This window comes from Thermobia domestica, chromosome 9 (genome assembly GCF_964235325.1).
Source record: "Thermobia domestica chromosome 9, izTheDome1.hap1.1, whole genome shotgun sequence".
NCBI lineage: Eukaryota > Metazoa > Arthropoda > Insecta > Zygentoma > Lepismatidae > Thermobia > Thermobia domestica.
The window spans coordinates 160,504,513-160,523,521 of NC_137462.1; the positions used below are offsets into that span (position 1 = coordinate 160,504,513).

A 19,009-nucleotide genomic window follows, 5' to 3' on the forward strand; every position below is an offset into this window, starting at 1 on the left:
AGAGATTGTACTTAATTATAATTCATCTGATTGTGATCTCGTAAAATTATTGTCTTTCAAATAATAAAGTGCATAACTACGTAGGTTGATCAATAAAGACTGATCGTCAGTGTTTATGAGGGAATACAACAGAAGGTACAGAAAGCAAAAAACGTCTGTGTAGTGGGAGAAACGACGAATAAATGGAGCAAGTTTGAAGGTCATGACATCAGTAATGCGACCTTGGCACCCGTTAAGCACACGTAATTTTAGTTTCGTATAAGGCAACATGGAAGTGAGACGCGAAAAACAGTACAGAAATTCTGTTGGCCATCTTGCAAAGATCAACGTTCTGTTTCTACCCCATCCTCCATGTAGTCCTGATTTAGCCCATTGTGATTTCTTTCTTTTTCAACTTTGAAGAAACACCTCCGAGGATAGACGGCGTTTCACATCTTTAGGGACAGTGGTGAAAGCTGCGGACGCGATTTTGAAGGATCTGTCCAAAAATGGCCTCCAGCATGTCTTTGATGATTTGCAAAAATGTTGGGACAATTACACTGTCTGTAATGGGAACTATTTTGAAAAAGACCATCAACATTGGAGAATTATAACAGGTAATTATGTTTAATTAATTTATGATCATTCTTTATTGATGAGCCCGCGTATACTAATAAAGAAAACAAGAACTCTTATAATTGTATACCTACTTTGCCTCCTAGTCGAGACGAGACAGAGCTCTTTAACTAGAATCAAATATACTTTTCGAGACGAGAAAGTACTTTTACTATAATTTTTTGAGACAACACAGCTTCAAATATGTTTCGTGTGCAGTGACGTATATACGATTTTGTTTCGGAGGGGGCTTTGCTAACTTTCGGGGGGGACTTTGCCTGAAAATGTGAAAATTCTGCAAGATATTTCATATACTTTACTATACTAAGTAAGATTTCGAAGGGGGGGTCTTAAGCCTGGAAGCCCCCCCCCCTAAATACGCCACTGCTCGCTTGTAATATTATTGATCATATTCCGATGTAATGAACTATTCCCAAGCAAGCTTTAGCTTTAGTTTTAGCAAGCAAGCAACTTACATATTCGTGTAATAAAAACATTTCAATAATTTTGATAATTCATTAATTATTATAACAAAAGGTATTCAATAATTTCTCTAACAGTTGATGAAAACAGTGAAATCGCAGGATGTCGGTTAATGATGATTTGTACATTAATAATTGTATGGTGTAAAGTGTATAGGTACTTTTTAATTCTGTAAAAAAAATAAATAAATAAAATAATAACATTGTTTAATAACGGATTTCATTTGTTGTTTCGATAGAAGGTTTGTAATTGTGTGGTTAGTAATTGACTTTTTATAAACGCTAAAAAGCAAACAATAAAAGATTTTATAAAAAAATAGTAACAGACTTCAGAAAGCGCTAAAAAGCAGAAAATAATTTTAAAAGCGCTAAAAAGGAGAAAATTATTTTTAAAAGCTCTAAATGGTTATTATTGTTAATCAAAAAGTTTGAAGTCTCTACCAAGTCGAGTAAATTAATGTCTTTTAAAATTACCATTCTAGCTTAATTCTAAGTGAAAACAGTGAATAGATTAAACCAACTTAAAAGAAAAATAACCGACTTAAGAAACTCACTGGATAGCAGAAAATAAAAAAAAATATAGCCACCGGCAAAAAAGCGCTTAGAAGGAAAACATAACAAAAGCGCTAAAAGCAACAAATAATCATAAAAAGTGCTTAAAAGCAGAAATCAAATTATTATTATTATTATTATTATTATTATTATTATTATTATTATTATTATTATTATTATTATTATTATTATTATTATTATTATTATTATTTATAAAACATTTTGAATTCCATACTAATAGGTATCAATATTAGGTATCAATTTATTTAACATGGCTCGAACTTTACAAACGGTAATAATGAATTGTTTTCTGTTTTAAACTCTTTTTTATTATTTTTTAATTTTAACGCTTTTTTTGAACTTGGTTAGTATTTTTACTTTTAAAGCTTTTATTTCTTAATGATATGTTCACATACATGAATTGAACGTATTTACGTTTTCGAGCGACATGCTCTACAGTCAATGTTGTAATAACTGTTTGTTTCGCAGAACAGTGGTATTAACTTTAACCCGGCGCACTTCTAACGATACATTTCCATTCAAGCATTCTCAGATAAATAAGCCTATCTTTAATCCCAATCATAGGTATCGATAGCTAAAATAAATTATAGCATTTATTACATATTAATTAACTCAATTTTACTATAAACCTATGAATTATGGCTATAGAACTATGTTACGTTAGCGTGGAATACCATAATGTATTATTTATATAATTTTTCGTACTCCATAAGAAGTTTTCACGTATTCTAGGTTGAATACCTCTGCACTATAATTCAATCAACGTGCTTAATAATAGTGAATAGGGTTATTTTTTTAAACAAACAAGTAACAGTGTCATGTGTACAGTACGGGAAGGGATTTGGTTTGCATGGTATGGTATTTTCTCAATTAATATTTAAAACCGGAAGTGGTAGTAGATTTGTATCACTTCCGGTTTTAGCAGAGTGGAAAAATGGAATGAGATATTTCAGTTTAACGTCCCACGCTTATGTCCTTTAGGCTAAGGAAGACAGATGATTAAGGCAAGTGAATGATGATGAAAGAATTTTGGTGGAATGATAATGTTGGAGGGAACGAGAGTACCCCGAGGAAACTCACGGACATGATGTTGTACACCACAAACTTACTTGGCCGGGAATCGAATCAGGAACCCATGCACCAGAAGTAAGTGCTCTACCGCTGTGCCACTATGACCCCCGAGTTAAGGATGGAGATCAACTGTATTCTCGGGATTGTTAAATCGATTACTGGAAACTTCTTTTCGCTATCTATTGGCGTTTTTGCTGTATAGTGACCAACGCTTAAACAGGAAAGGGTTGGTTTCCAGCACTTCCGGTGAATGGGTCACCTCCAAAAACTCGATTCTTAACTTTTGACTCTCATATCCTGGTCGAAATTAATGGCGATTCATCAAGTTTTTTTTTTTTGTCTTCCGGACAGATGGACACACGGACAGACAGGGTAAATATATAAAGAAGTTTTGATTGATAAATTCAACTCCTTTAAAAAGCAATAGGAATAGTCTTGGGTCTAAACAATTCGATAAATACTAAGGACGTTGTAATAAGGAAGAGAGATTGTATCTTTGAGTAAAGATAGACCAGTGCATATTACCCTAATATAAAGAAAATCCAATGGCGAGAGTTGATCACGGACGGAGGAGTTTATTTGGGAGATTTTGTGGAGGCGAAAGACGTAAAGTGGAAGAGACTTGTGTTGCTGTTAGGGCGGCGGATGAACGACCGCAAGGAGCCGAGAAAGAAGTCTCAGCGCAAGAGGATTAGCGCTGCGGAGAATCGCTACAAGGGAACGCCATCTCAGCCATCTAGACCCGTTGATGCGATTACTTACGCCCAGTTTCTATCCATTTTTCTCTTTCTCTCTCTCTTTTGTCGTTTTCTTTTTCTAAAAAAAAAAGTTATCTACCGGATAATAAGAAGGAACATGAACAATGACCTTCTGCATTTGCACTTAAACTATGCTTCTTCTAAATACGCTTTAACTTTCTCCCAGCTCAGTATTATATATTATATCGTTATTACAATGAATCAATCAGTTATTTTAGAAAGATTTCATTTTTAATTTTCAAAAAGAATTAAGCTTATTTAAAAAAAAAACTATGAGCTTGACTCATCATAGATGGACATTATATTATTGTTATTCCGAATTATATTATACGTAGTGGATATGGGAAATCTTATAGAAATCCTATGCCTGTGCCCCCTCCCCCCATCTGTCGACAGGTGGAGCAAAAACAGCTAGAAATAGCTTAAAACGTTTTTTTTTTTTTTAAATCGATTCAGCATCTCAAGAATAGGTTCCATCTCCTACCTTAATATTCTATTCAAATCAAAAGTGGTAGAAATAAAGGAGTTCCTTTGTGTGGCCCCGCGTAGCGTAGTCGCTAACACTCTCACCTTCGGTGCGAGCAGTCTCGGGTTCGATTCCCGGTGGGGGCACTCGGTCGAAAAAGTGTAAAACTCTTTTTTCCGGCCAGCTACCCTGAATGAGGTTTTTCTGGGTTTTCCTCATTTATACCAGGCAAATGCCGAGGTGGTGCCTAACTTATAGATCCCAGGCCGCTTCCTTCCTTCCGCAATTCTTTCTTCCTTCCCTTTGCCCGGATAGTGTGCTCGCCGAGGGACGCCATCCCTCAAAACGTGACGGGCTAAATGGCCATAGATGCGAAAGCCCAGAAATCTAAATCCTAAATCAGTTCCTGTTTCAACATAGATCTCCACAGAGCAAACACTGTAATATAAGTATAGGAAAACAATTTTTGATATGGACTTAGTGCAGCAAGAATGGGTTTATTCGTCCATTGCAACCGGAAGTGGTAGAAATCAACACAACACTCGGGTTTTAATATTTATTCCTAATATATTATTGCGATATATTAATAATTGTAAGAGAAGTTGTTTTTAGTGGCTTTAGTTTTCGAAGAACATATTTCATTTCTAATCATGTTATTTTATTGCAACTGCAAGTAACCCATCCACACACTCGTTATTATTATTAGACCTATTATATTATTATTATCCTGAAACGAATATTCAGAACCAAGAAGAATGGAAATGGGGAGTGGCGGAAACTTAATAACTGTATAATTTATATGGTTTACCAAAGATTGTTAGGGTTATCAAATTTAGCAAGCTCAAGTGGGCAGGACATGTAGCGAGAATGGAGGAATGTAGGAAAGTTTTAAAATCAGTTTTAACTGGAAATCCAATCGGAAAACGACCATTAGGAAGACTTTTAGGCGCTGATGGAAGGGCAACATTAAGATGGATCTCGCAGAAATAGGAATACAAAGTAGAAACTGGATCCAGTTAGCTAAGGACAGAAGTCTGTGGAGAGCGTTTGTGAACGCGGCAGTGAACCTCCGGGTTCCATAGGCCATAGAGTTAGTTATATGAACGTAAACTCTTTGAAAACGCTTTACTTTCTTACGTAAGATCCAAATTTGAATATGCCTCATTTATTTGGAACACTTCCGCGAAAACACGTAGTCAAAAAATTGAGCAGATACAAAGCAAATTCATACGTTTTCTCACATACAAAAGGACAGGATTTTATCCAAAATATGAATCATATAATTTACTTGGAAACTTTACACTTCAGACTCTTGAACAAAGACGGACATTGAACGACCTCATTTTCTTACATAGACTTTTGCACAACAAAATATACTGTACAGACATAATTATAAAAATAATGATACATGTTTTAACCCTCAAAACACGCAAGGGAAATAGTGGCCTGTTCTACTGCAGGAAGGCACGTACAAATGCACTGAATATGTCACATACATGGAGAATTTGTGCTACATACAATAAAATCAGTAAGGATTATAAAGATGTAGAAATATTTAATAGATCTGAAAAGTTGTTCAAAAGAGTAATACGTATTTTGTGAAAAAAAGTCAAGTAAACTGTATTATTTTAATTCAAGATTTTGTATTAAATTATGTAATTATGTGTTAAATCAATTTTAATTGTATCAATTTTAAATTTATGTATTACATGTAGACACTGTAATTGGGCAGTAATGCCTGTTGTGTCGATAAATTAATAAATAAATAAATAAAAATTATTATTTATAGATCATCTCTGTAATAAAATTGTAGTACATTAGAAATGAAATTATAGTCTTATTTGAAAAAAAATCCTGGGCACTTACTTTTCCTAGAAAGGCTGTGTGTTGTTATTCATAGACTAAATTAAACATATAGGAATCTCCTTTACCAATTACAATTTTTATTTATTCTTCTTTCGCCTTAAAAAAATGTGTACATACGCTACTGCACCTTAAAACAAGGTTTCTCAATCTGTGGCACGCATCCTTGGTGGTATATACGACTTATTCTGATATGGTTTATTGCTACGTCGGTGGAAACGACGAGGATTCCTGCCATGGGTGAATATAACCCCAATTGTAGAGTTCGATTTGAAAATGTTTTAAAGGCAGAGACATAACATAAATCCGTGACAAAAATCTATTTCCAAATATCGACTTGACATATATCTTTTTATCCTAACTTGGATTCCATTGCATAATAGTGTATTCAGAATTTCGTCATCTCGGGTTCAATTCCCGGTGAGAACACTCGATCGAAAAAGTATAAAAGCTTTTTTTTTAGGCCAGCCATCTTGGGTGATGTTTTCTTGGGTTTTCTTCATTCACACCAGACAAATGCCGAGATGGTACCTAACACAGGTCCCAGCCGCTTCGTTCCTTCCCTTCCTCAGATTGTGTGATCGCCGACAGACATCATCCGTCATACGTGATAGGCTAACATGGTACAAAGTAGAAATCTAATTCCTAGTTCTTTCGCTCCCCAGAACTTCGTCAAGAGGATATTAAGCCTCCAAGTTCATATTTCTTCGGATAGTTTTGTAGTCATATTTTAACATAATAAATATTGATTTATCATAATATCTTGTAAAGAGTGGTTAAAACTCGGCAATCCACGTTTTGCGTATGCTATAGTCGTTACAAACAACAAAAACCTCAATTTATAACCTAATGTACTAATGTTCATGTTGATCAAGGGTGAACATTGAACATTTTGGAGGTATTGAAGTTAGAGTTATTAAATAAGACCAAAAGAGATATTCTTTTGGGGAGAATATGTCAATAGGAGAATGGAAAGTGTATTATGAGCCCTGGAGGAATAGGGACTTTGTTAATGAATATTGTTTCCTTCAAGTTTTAATCTTATTGAAAAGAATTTACTCAAAGAAGTTCCAAAACTTAAAGAAAAATGTGCATCAATGGGCTACTTACATCATCATCTAATGGACAACCTACATACATACATGTATAATATATAGAAAATATAATTTATTGTTTGGTAAAACTGACTGAAGTACTTGTTTAAAATACCATTCTCCGTTGCAATTCTTCATAAAGTACTGCTGCATTATAAATATTAAAGTCAAACTTTAGGAGATAAATGCTATATAGCTATATCGTTGATTAAAAAAATACCTGAGGATATCTGTTCATAGAGTTGATACTGTTCGGATGTGGATATGGCTGGTAACCTCTCGTGGCAGTTGGATAAATGTTCCTCATCATGGCTCCGTTGCACGTAGGAATAACCGATGGGGCCAACGCTTTCTGTAATTGCTTCTCTTGTTTACGGTATTTGGCTCGTCGATTTTGGAACCAAACCTATGAAAAAGAAACAAATAAAATAAGATATCGCTGGTTTAAAAACATCAAAATTTTCTAAGCTATAATTTTATATGAATTCAGTAAATAAATTCATTTCTAGCGCGATCTCTTTTCGTGTACGTTGACCCAGGCTCAATACTTGTTTTCACTACAATGAGTGGAATATAAGGGTTTGTTTGATTTTAGCGTTCGTTTCAGCAGCTATATGAGATGTGGTCCTACAGCTGGACGTGGGATTCGAACCACATGAGCTCCGCCGGAAATCGATCCAGAGTCTCTCATGCCAAAGGCGCTTACATTAACCACATAGTCACGAGAAAGATCGTGGAATACAAGAGATAAACACAACTGCGATGCTAAATTGAGATAAGATAATTTCTACTATTACTGTTAAAACAATGTTGAACGGTATCTGACTTGTTCGATCCCAAAGTAACCAAAACGTGGGTAATATGTTAATGCTAACTATATAGGAGAGTTTCTGACCACTATTCCTCATAAAGATGATAAAGATTGACTATAACCGTCTCTTCTTAAAACCACAGCTCAAATGTTATTAATTGTACATCAAATAGTTTTGAGGAAATCAATATTAATATCCATATAATTTCAAAGCATCATTCCTCAAAGACCAGTAATAACAATCTTACTTCGAAACGAGATACAACGGGACCAATAACAACGTATACAGATAGAAAAGATAGTTGACACAGGAATAACAGATGGCAGGATTTCTACTCATATAAATGTGAGAAAATTCATACACTCACAAAAATATTTTCGTGAAAAATGACAAGAAATTCCTTACGTTGTTCTTTAGTTGGTATAAAAGTCAAATAAACCATATAAACTTTGCTCATAGAGAAAAATAACAAAATAATATTATCACTGCCAATTACTACATATATATGATATTTTAGGTAAGCTCTAGCCTTTGGTACTAAAATAACACACTAACAGTAGTATACAAATTCAATTGTTTTAACACCATAATTTTGGTGTGTATAATATTCGTCATCTTATCTGAAACAGTTAGAAAAATAAATGCAAATACGCGGAACAGTTGTAAAGTCACCATTTCCCAACGACATAACCTATAAACAATCTCGCTTTAAAATCGTTTTTATTATGACGACTGTCAACAAGTATAATTGTTCAAATGTATCGACCTGATTCGATTGCGAATGAACGGATACTAATACAAATATATGGAGCATTTTTCAGTCATCATCCCTCAATTACCTAATAGATCGTAATAATATCGCTTTAAACCATTTTTACACTAAGACCATCACTATAAATATTTTCGACAAATTAGTGCTAATAATTGTACTCGTATGGAACAGTTTTTTTTTAGAGCTGCACTCTTTAAGGTCTTGTTCGATTGTAACGAGAAGAACATTCCGTTCACGCCATCATCATCATTCCACGTCAGCAATTTCTTGATAGGTTTGACGCAGCTTTCCACCCTTCCATATCCTGGGCCAAACTTTTTATTACTTTGTAGCTTTTCTTCCTAATATCTTGTATTGTTTGGTCCGTATATTTCAGTCACGGTCTTGCTCTAGATATTTTTTTCTTCTGCCATTCCCTCTGTAGCTATTACTAGCGTGATTCCTCCTGTATCATAATGTTTCCGATCAAGCTCTTCATCTTTTCGAAATATTCTTCAGTACACTTTTGTTATCCTACCATTTTCAATACTCTCTTATTTGGTACTTTGTTCACCCATCCTAATTTTCAACAATCTTCTATAGAATCACATTTTAAAGCCATCCATTCTCCATTTTTTCTCTTTTTCTACTGTCTATGTCTCACATCCAGACAATGCCATACTCTACACTCTTTGCACATGTTATCACTCATTATTTTACTCACTAAGTAACACAATTCTTGTAATTCTTCTACCAGGTGATCTCCAATTTTGATCTTCATTCTTTTTGTATTTTTCCTAGCGCATATTATAACTTTTGTTTTGCTCTTATTGATAGTCATATTGAATTTGCTGCCAAGCACCTGTTGCATACCATTTAGAGCTGTTTCTAATTTTTATTCATTGTCCGTAAACACTACGATATCGTTCGCAAATCTAAGTGTCTGTATTTTCTGCTCATAAACAGTTATTTCTATGCTGTGAATGTCTTTGGTTTCGTTTCTTGGTTCCTCAATATAGACATTAAACAAGATTGATGACAATAAGCATCGTTGTACAATCTGCTTCTGAATTGTTGCTTCTCCTTGCTCTCCTTCTTCCTCAATTCTTCGCTTTCTGTTCTTTGTACAGGTTATATGTTATTCTTAGCTCCTTATAGTTTGTTTCTGCTTCGTTCAGAATCTTCAACATTTTTGTTTCCTTTCTGCATTAGTAAACGCTTTTTCAAGGTCCACGTAAATTACTTTTCCCATTTGAATTCTTTTTTCTATCAATCCTCTTAACGCAATTATTTCTTCCCTCATTCCGGTTTTCTTTATGAATCCAAACTGGTCATCTGCTAGTACTGTACTATTTCTATCATGGATTCCAATCTTTGGTAGATTATTTTTGTCAAGATTTTTGAAGCCTGATTAAGCAAGCTAATCGGTATGTGTGATTCTCGTGTTTTTCTGAACCCACTGTCTTTGATATTGCTACTATCTTGTTTGTCTGGAAGTCTGGAGGTATCTGTCCTTCTTTATAAATGTTGTTAATTAATTTATTCAATCTGTCCTGAACTTCCTGTTCGCAGTTTGTATGATTTCTGCTGGTACCTTATCCGCATTTGGAGCTTTTCCATGTTTTAAGACTTGTAATACTTATTCGTACTCGGATTTGAGTATGAAAATTCCTCTCACCTCTTCTTCTGCTTCAACCTCCACGTTTTCTAATTCTTCTAATTGTTTGTCACTTCCAAACAACATTTCTAACATTTTTTAAATGTTTTCATATTATCTGAAGCTTCAATCATGGGTCTTAATTCTTTATCTTTGAGTTCTCACAAGTGGCACCAACTTGGGGGATTGATAGTTCAAGTATGTGTTTCTATGTCAGATATGATAGAGACAAAGAAAATTTTACTACACAGTGAAAAATAACAAAACAGAATACAAATACAGAATATGGCGTCACTGCCTGGAAACAACATCTGGACCATAGGATGCATGTGGTCCGATAAAATGGCGACATAATAACAGGCAATGACGTGACTGGTAAGTACCAGCATAGAACCCTCTGATAACCAGGATATTGCTCCCACAATATCACAAACCCACTGCCAATGTTTAATCATGGCTGAGTGGAAGCACTGTGGAGACTTCTTTGGGCATCTACCACACATAAACATGGTCCGTGGTTTGAAATAAGGGGAATGATGACTCATCCGACCATATCACACGTTTCCAATCATCAGCGGTTCACGTTGCATGTTCGCGGCACCATTAGCGTCCTTCTCATGCGTTATGTCCCTTATCACTGGTCCCTTACAATCCGATCCTGTACGTATATCTTGAGCTGAACTGTGATTGTCAACACAGACTGTGTAAGGTACTGCTCGAATTTCTCCGCCACTTGCACCGCAGGCAAATAATGATTCTGAATAACAATCCGTTTTAATGTTTACCACAACTTGTCTTCCACCACTGTCTTTTTTGCCGTGAATAGTCCGTCATCACCTTGAACACTCTCTCGCGACACGCCCAAGACGCTTGCCACTACAGTCAGGCACACATCACATAACCGAGCGCCAACAAATCCTTTGGAAATCAGAGAGGTCGTCCATTTTACATTATCATTGGCAGTTCAACTCACTAAATACTGCCGTTCTACACCTAATCACACAATAGTAAGTGTTCCCTATAGTGATCGCGAGAACTCGTGAAGCTTGACCTAGATTTTCCAACTTCATCGCCCAATAGAACGTGGGAGTGTCCCAGTCGTCAACCTCCACTCATGGAATATTGCCAGTCTCGTCTCTTGCGCTATACGCAGTACATCTCCTGAGAGTACCTTGTTGTCGAATAGCTGCTTAGTTTCATTTCGTTGCTATTATTGTTGTTGCTGTCGTTTCATATTTTTGCTATTATTATTATTGTTACCATTTAATTTGAATAATTGTTAGTGTTCGTGTTATAATTCTTTAAGTGCTTTTTTGTCGTTCGTTTTCCATGTCTTCTAAGTTTGGTAATGAAACTGGTGCACTTTTGCTATTTTACTTTTTATCAAGTGTGCGTTCGGAAGCAGTTTCACTAATCGTACCGAATTCTTCCTATGCATCACATGACGGAAAGGAAAAAGAATGAAATCTTTAAGTTTTACATCTCACGATTATGCCGGCTAGGCTAAAGGAGACGGTGATGATGAGAAATGAATGAAATGGTGGAATGAAGAAAGTGGGAGGAAACGAGAAAACCTACGCATACGGTGTTTGTCCAACACAAAGTTCACTTAGCGCGAGCTGGGATCGAACCAGGGACTCCATGCACCAGAGGTGAACGCTCTACCACTGAGCCATCGCGGCCACGCGTGAGGAAAAGTACTGTAGTTCTATGATTCGTTGAGTTGATTTGGAATTTATCGTCCCTTTCAGCAGCGAGGCAATGTGAGACGGGATCTACTGATTAACGTAGAATCCGAACCAATGAGCTCCCGCCGGGAATCGAACCCGGGTTTCCCGCGCCAGAGGCAAATACGCTAACGCTTAGCCACGAAAGAGCTCTTCTATGATTCGTGTAGAGGCTAGGTTTCACGTCGTAGCGATCTCTATAACATATCACCATCAACAGCCTGATATTGCAATCACCACTTGACCGTTAAGAACCCCGACATCTGACGTGTTTCCATTAAATTGATAAGTATCTGCATAGTACATCAGTATTTCCAAAATAAATGCATTGCATCAGTTATAGTTAACTTTTATATTGTACCTTTCATTTTGAATATACCTATTTTTACAGATTAACAAGTATTTACCAGAAATTGTGCTGTAGATATTTATTTTCTTTAAAGAGTAATATATTTATGTTAAACAATAACATTGCTTTTCATAGCACTTTTAAAATTCTGATTTTCATAAGAAATGAAAACTCATAAATAAATGCTTCATGTAAACATTTGTAACCCAACCTTTTACAAGAATGAAAATAAAATAATAGTAATAATAAAAAGGACATTGCATAAAGTCTTCTCAAGATATGTATATATATACATAATGTAGTTGGGGCAAGGGAAGTAAAGAAAGGAAAACAAAACTAAGCAAGAAAAAAAAACTGCAATTGCATTTCGCTGTTAATGGGTTGTCTACCAAAGAGTTAGAGAAGAAGGGAACCTGACTACTTAATAATTCTCTGCTTGAGAAAATGTCAGATAACAGTAAAGATCCACAGAAGCTGAAAAAACTAAAACAAGAAATAAAACACAAAAGCTTATGGAGAGAAGCAATTGCTATATCAACCCTTTCTCTTATCATTTTTTCTTTCTTTTTCGGGATTTGAGCAGATAAATAATGAAGAGAAGAGAAAGGAATCTCTGCACGAAAAAAAAAAAAAAAGTTAACAGAAAGACGTTCCATTCCTTCCTTCCTTATTAAACTTTCAAAAGTCCTCTTTTTATTTTATTTTTTTCCTTTTTTGCCTTTCCGTTGTACGAACGGAACGTTTGCCCCCCCCCACACCCCCTTCTACATCACCTCACTTAGCTCCACTTCACTCACTCTTTCATCCCCGTTCTCCTCTCCTTTACCTCTCACTCTGGCCACGGACTTTTAATGCGCCAATTAACGGAGACTTTTAGCGTTGCAGATACGGTGGAAAGAGAACCCCACCCATTTTCTTTTCTTTCTGCAAGATGAAAAACAACTAACCTCCATCTGCAGACTGATACACACACACACATACATATTATATATATATATATATATATATATATATATATATATATATATATATATATATATATATATATATATATATATATATATATATATCGGTCATCTTACATTATGACAAAAGGTATTTCTTAAACTCACATATTAAACAAATTCTGTAGATTGTGCAATTTATAAAGTGTTCTTGTTGCGTAACTGCATCAGCTGTTACGGATACATATGAGACAAAAATTGAGGCTGTCTCCTTAAACATTTATGTATTTCTAATGGAAGAACTGGTTCGTCTCGACTCTGAAGACGAAAATTCAGTCCTGTCTCATCTCGTCCGCAACTCTACCGCCAGTCTTACAATGTGACGCTAATTTTACATATTTGCAAATTATGAATGAATTTATATCCTTATCTTCGATCGGCTGAACTCCATCCTTTAACTTCATAAACTTATCAAGCCCCACTCATGCTTTGGCATCTATTAGTTTGTCACTGCTGGCCTTAAAATTACAACATTAGGAAAGGTAGAAACGCCAATTTGGGTAGACAGACATCTTATGTCACAAGTGTGAAATTGTTCTGTTTATGACTGTACTATGGGAACCTACCAGGACGTACAGAGATTCGTATCACTGAGGAATTACCGTGGACATCAATAACTGCTGCAAGACATAGAAAAAAAAAGTTTAATGTCTTTTTGCGGAATAGCAAGCAATGTATTATACGGAAAATATAAGTGAATAATGCGGAAAAACCACACACAAGATGTCTGCTTTCTAGGTCGGTGGCGTGACAGATTATTTAGGATTCTTAAAATAGCACTTTTTCTTGAGTCACTGATTCGACATAACCATTGCTTCATTCCGTCCAAATTGGGTACCAATTTATTGGAAGAATAACTCACAATTTCGAAATATCTCAATTGCCCCACCCTACTTAAAAGAGAAAAGTGCTAATGTAACTACTACATTCACTTACGGAGTATGATGTAACCTTCAACACATTAAAGCTGACCAAACACATTTTTCAAACCTCAACAGGGACTTTTTGTCCTTTCCTCAATTGCTGCTACAAGGAGGTGCGAACTTATTTTGTCATTGTCTTCTCATGTTTTACATATTCTTTAAATGTTGGTTCGATTGGATGACTCCTTCTTAGTGTTTGAATTTAAGAAGCTACCAGCAAACCCGTACCCAGAAGGTGACAATGGGAACTGAGCTTTACCTGTGGTCACCTTCAGGCTCCAGTGTTTGTTAGTATGAATGTATTAATTTCTGGTAGATTCAAGTCAGATTCCCAAAAAATGGTCTCCCTCCCCCCTGTCTTAGTGTCCTGGCTATTGGTTTGGTCATTAGCGCAATATAGAGAATTATAAAGGGCAGTGTGTCTATTTATGTAGGTGATACTATATATTTACTAAAATATGACGGAACCGATTACGGTGCAACTTCCAATAATGTCTGCCCTAAATCGGCAATTACCATCCCATGATTCTAGATAGTTGATCAATTTCGTAAGCAGTGGAGTAAGGTGCGAAACAAAGTGTAATTTTAACTCGTTTGTTTTTGGAGCTCCCTCGTGGCTAAGCGGTTAGCGTACGCGCCTTTGGCGTGGGAGACCCGGGTTCGATTCCCGGCGGGAGCTCATGTGGTTCGGATTCCACGTTAATCAGTAGGTCCACGTCTCATATAGCCTCGCTGCTGAAAGGGACGCTAAACTAAAATCAACTCAACTCGTTTGTTTTTGCTTAATTTTTCTGGTTAGCTAGCGATTTTCTTGAAATGGGATGAGTCTATAATTTTGGAGCGCGAGAAATCGATTTTGCTATGTGTAGACCTTTCGAAAAATTCATTTATTAACGAATGGTTATCATGAACGGAGCAGAGATACGGGAACCCAGTGAGTTCGAACGGGCGACGAGTTTTCAAGAAATGTCAAGTCGTTCTTTCTTTGGTCCGTCATCCAGCACTTTTTTCACCAACTTCGCACAAAATTTGCATATTTTCAAATTTTCACTAACAATTTCGTATACCACTGTTTTGGGTAGTTTCAGTTCTTCGGTTATGATTGTCACACCCAAACACCGGTCATGCTCCAAGTGTTCTTCACTTCGACAAAATTTTTATTCACATGATTCATCAAAGTGTGTACACATCTTTCGTTGTCCATATTTTCCAGTCCGATCTTGAAATCTCCATACCAACGAAAAAACCTAAGCTCTTGACAGGACTTGATCCTGGTAGGTTTCCTTAATTTATAGTGAATGTCTTTGTAGCCTGAAACAAAATTTAATGGTGTACCTCTACTCAAGCGAACGCTGCGTTTTTAGTTTTCAAAAATCTCGACGTCCTTTATAAACATGGTTCACACGATAAGTGATCCTTACTCTACCAGAGCTAGAAAACAACTGAATTAGATAAAGTAGTTAGCGAAGACTCATCCCCACAAATCCCACTCATGGAATAGGCACTGTTGACGATTGGAGTGCCGTGTGGTGGCCAGTCTCATTACTTTCCGGATATACCTTTTGTATAATATTCGTAATTATACAGGCCTGAGAACTGAAACTTGCGGTATAATGTGAAATAGGAGTTCTTACCTAACTTCATTGTCCTGATTTGAAATCTACCGATCGTTTTTCCGTATCAATAGACTGCTGATTTATTAAAATATTCAGTATCAATCACAATATCAATTATGTGTAACCCTGACTAACAATAACGAAATGTAATTAAAACAGATATAAAATATTCCAAGAAGCTTGTGTTGTATGAAACTCAATGCAAATGCAAATTATAGCTACTTATTCATTTAATTTCAAACGTGCGCCCTATCGACTTTAGTATGTGGTCTTCTTCACGCGGGCTATAGAGATATTTCACCTCAGAAACCAACAGGAATCTGCTGTCTTGGACAGGTCCCATCGACTTTGAGACCTACATTCTCATTAATATCTTGGTGTATCCTCTCCTATTACTCTTCACACAGTGTACCTAAATTTTTTGAAATGTAGTGAAGATGAAAGTGGAGAAAATATATTTTTTAATTCATGTGATATCCAAGTGCATAAATCTTTTTTGGCAAGGTTTTCGCAATCTGTTTGTATCGATCATGCTTGACATTGTTCACAAAGTTGTTGACAGCATCGAGTCATATGTCTGAAACTTCATATCTTTCATGGTATTTCTGAAGATAGTATCTTTCATGAGCTTGTGAGTTTACGAATTGCCAAAATATTCTTAATGTTTCCATTGGACAAATGATTGAACTAAATATTGGAAACAAGGCTCATCTTTCTCCAGTACTTTTACAGGTTGCTTCATTATACATAATTTAACATGTTACGAAGCTAATAGAACGTTCTTAAGTTCAATAATGGGGAATTCATTATGTTTCGTTAGCACTAAAACATGTATTTTTTAGGCAGTTCGAAACTATCCCATTCACGAAGAAAGCATAGGAACTTAGAATAACCTTATTGTTGATCAGATAAAATATCAAACATCTTCAAATGACACCACAAATACCTCTTATCTTCACTCAATTTGATTTCTTCTGACATAATAGATAAAGTGTCGTACGTTTTTTCCTTTAAGGGATGTCGAATGTGTTATTAAAGGTTAGTTGGTGGACATTGTACAGAACCCCCTTTAAAGTCTCTTTGGTTCAGTCAATAAATAGATGCCAGTCTTTTTGGTCATCGACTGTTCTTAAGTGGCCAATCAAACCCCGTATATCACATAATCTTCAATAAAAAAATAATTATTTTTCACGAACTCAATATCAATAAAGAGCGTTGTTGCAGAAGTCAAGAGGGATTTTTCTTTCAATTCTGATCCCCAAAGCTTACTTTAAAATGTTGTTAGACACAAGACATGTACAAAATCATTCAATTCTGACTGTGTGAAACTGTAGGTTCCCAGTTGACGTGGGTCAATGAAAACTTGACCCACGACCCACTGACACACCACCCATCGTGACCCACTCTGACCCACGACCCACCGTGACCCACCACCTACTCTGACCCACTCTGACCCACCACCTACCGTGACCCCCTCTGACCCACCACCCACCATAAACCACTGTCATCCACTGTGACCTACTCTGACTCACCAAAATTCATCGTCATCAACTCTGACACATGATCCACGGCTTCTCTACTTAGTAAAGAGTTTACACTTTAAAACAAGACTGTGAAATTGTCACTAATAGGAGTTTGAATCTCTACGGTCAATCGCTCAGTACCACTCTGTTACAATAACGGTGGATCTGATCTTTACGATATAAAATTGCAAAGTGTATGTCAGTGAGGAAATTGAAACACTTCAAGGTGGAGGGAAATTAGTGTGTGCCTAAAATATACTTGTACTAAGAGAGTATTCTTGCAAGTGTTAATTTCTCAACGCATTCCAAAAGAAACTTCTACTCGCAGGAAAATACTCCTGTACAATATGGAAAAGGTTATGATTTCTCAGTTCACAGTATTTTTCTCACAAAAGACTTGAAAAATCAGTTTTTCATAGTGTATAAAGGTACTCGGGTACCCTCTGTGAGAGCATCATCATAGAGTATGCTCACAATTGCAATTTGTGTAATCATTAAAACACCACGTTAAATTAAATTACAAATATGCATAATTACAATTATTATGAATATTTATTTAATAATTTACCTTCTAGTTTATAAAAAGCAAAGAAGAGACTTATTAAAAATTAGGCACAATGTTGAATAACACAAATAAGCCATTAGTAATACAAGTATATATTTTCCGTAACTCGTTTATTTCCTGTTGGCCTCCAGAACTTTTTCGTGGTAAATCATCCGCAGCGGAATGATGTCCATCCTTCAGCCAAGAAATAACTAGCTCGTCTATTTTGAGCTTGTCTAGCGGTGGGCCATTAACATTGATGAACAACAAGTTAATATTTGAGCACTTAGTCTATTTCTAATATCAGTCATCTGTAAATTCATCAGGGGAAATCTCCGTTCGTATTCTGTCGTGGAAATTGATAGACTAATACTACTACCCGACGTAGAAATTTCTGCAACTCCTCATCGACAATCTGCTTGTTAGACTTAAGTCTGATAATGATTTTTCTCGGTCAGTTTTGAAATACTCAGCAAGAAGTATCACCTCTTTATCACCATACATCTTTTCCATATCGACCATGTCAGTTGGCAATGTCGACTCATAGAGAACAGAAACTTCATCTACCACACATTCGATAGGGAATCTTGCGCATAAATTATCAATTAAAGCCTGATAAACTGACGATTTCTTATTTGTTTATAAATTTAATTTTTGTAATCACACATGAAGGATTGATGTCAATACCATGTTCCCTCTCCTCTAGAAAGCAAAAGGGAACGAGGTTCCTGGAAAGTGTTCAGAGGTGAATGGGAATTTCCCCCTTCTTCCCCTTCAATTACCACACTTGTCTGTCATGGGCCACATTACGATGCATTTCAATTAAATTATCATAGTATAATTATTTCCTTGTTGAATTATAGATACTTTTCAGTGGAAAAAAGGATGAAATTTGAAAGTCCCAAATCAAGGTAAGTAGACCAACGCAAAGGAAAAAAGTGTAAAATTTTCCATCTAGTTATGCGTACATTCCAAATTTAAAATTTCCGTGTAATTAAGCTTACAGTACAAATTTTATGTCTATCTTCTCACAACTTTATGGGTTGATTGCCCTGTGCTGTAAGCGCTCCACATAATAAACATAGCGCTTCTTCAATTATTATAGTAGAAAGCAATCGATATATGAAGCGAAGCACTGTATTTTTTGTTTCTGCACTTTTCTTAAATAATAGCGATCGTTTTCGATCATTTTTACAAATCAA

The 19,009-nt window shown here is 35.8% G+C and overlaps 1 protein-coding gene across 1 annotated transcript in view; it reads right to left on the bottom strand.

Annotated features, from left to right (window-relative positions):
- Positions 1–19,009, bottom strand: part of LOC145694188 (homeobox protein unc-42) — a 291,671-nt gene that overhangs the window by 57,244 nt on the left and 215,418 nt on the right. Inside the window, exon 4 of the mRNA XM_081770301.1 lies at positions 7,122–7,307. Coding sequence (XP_081626427.1) covers positions 7,122–7,307 — 186 coding nt within the window. The remainder of the gene's footprint in view (positions 1–7,121; positions 7,308–19,009) is intronic.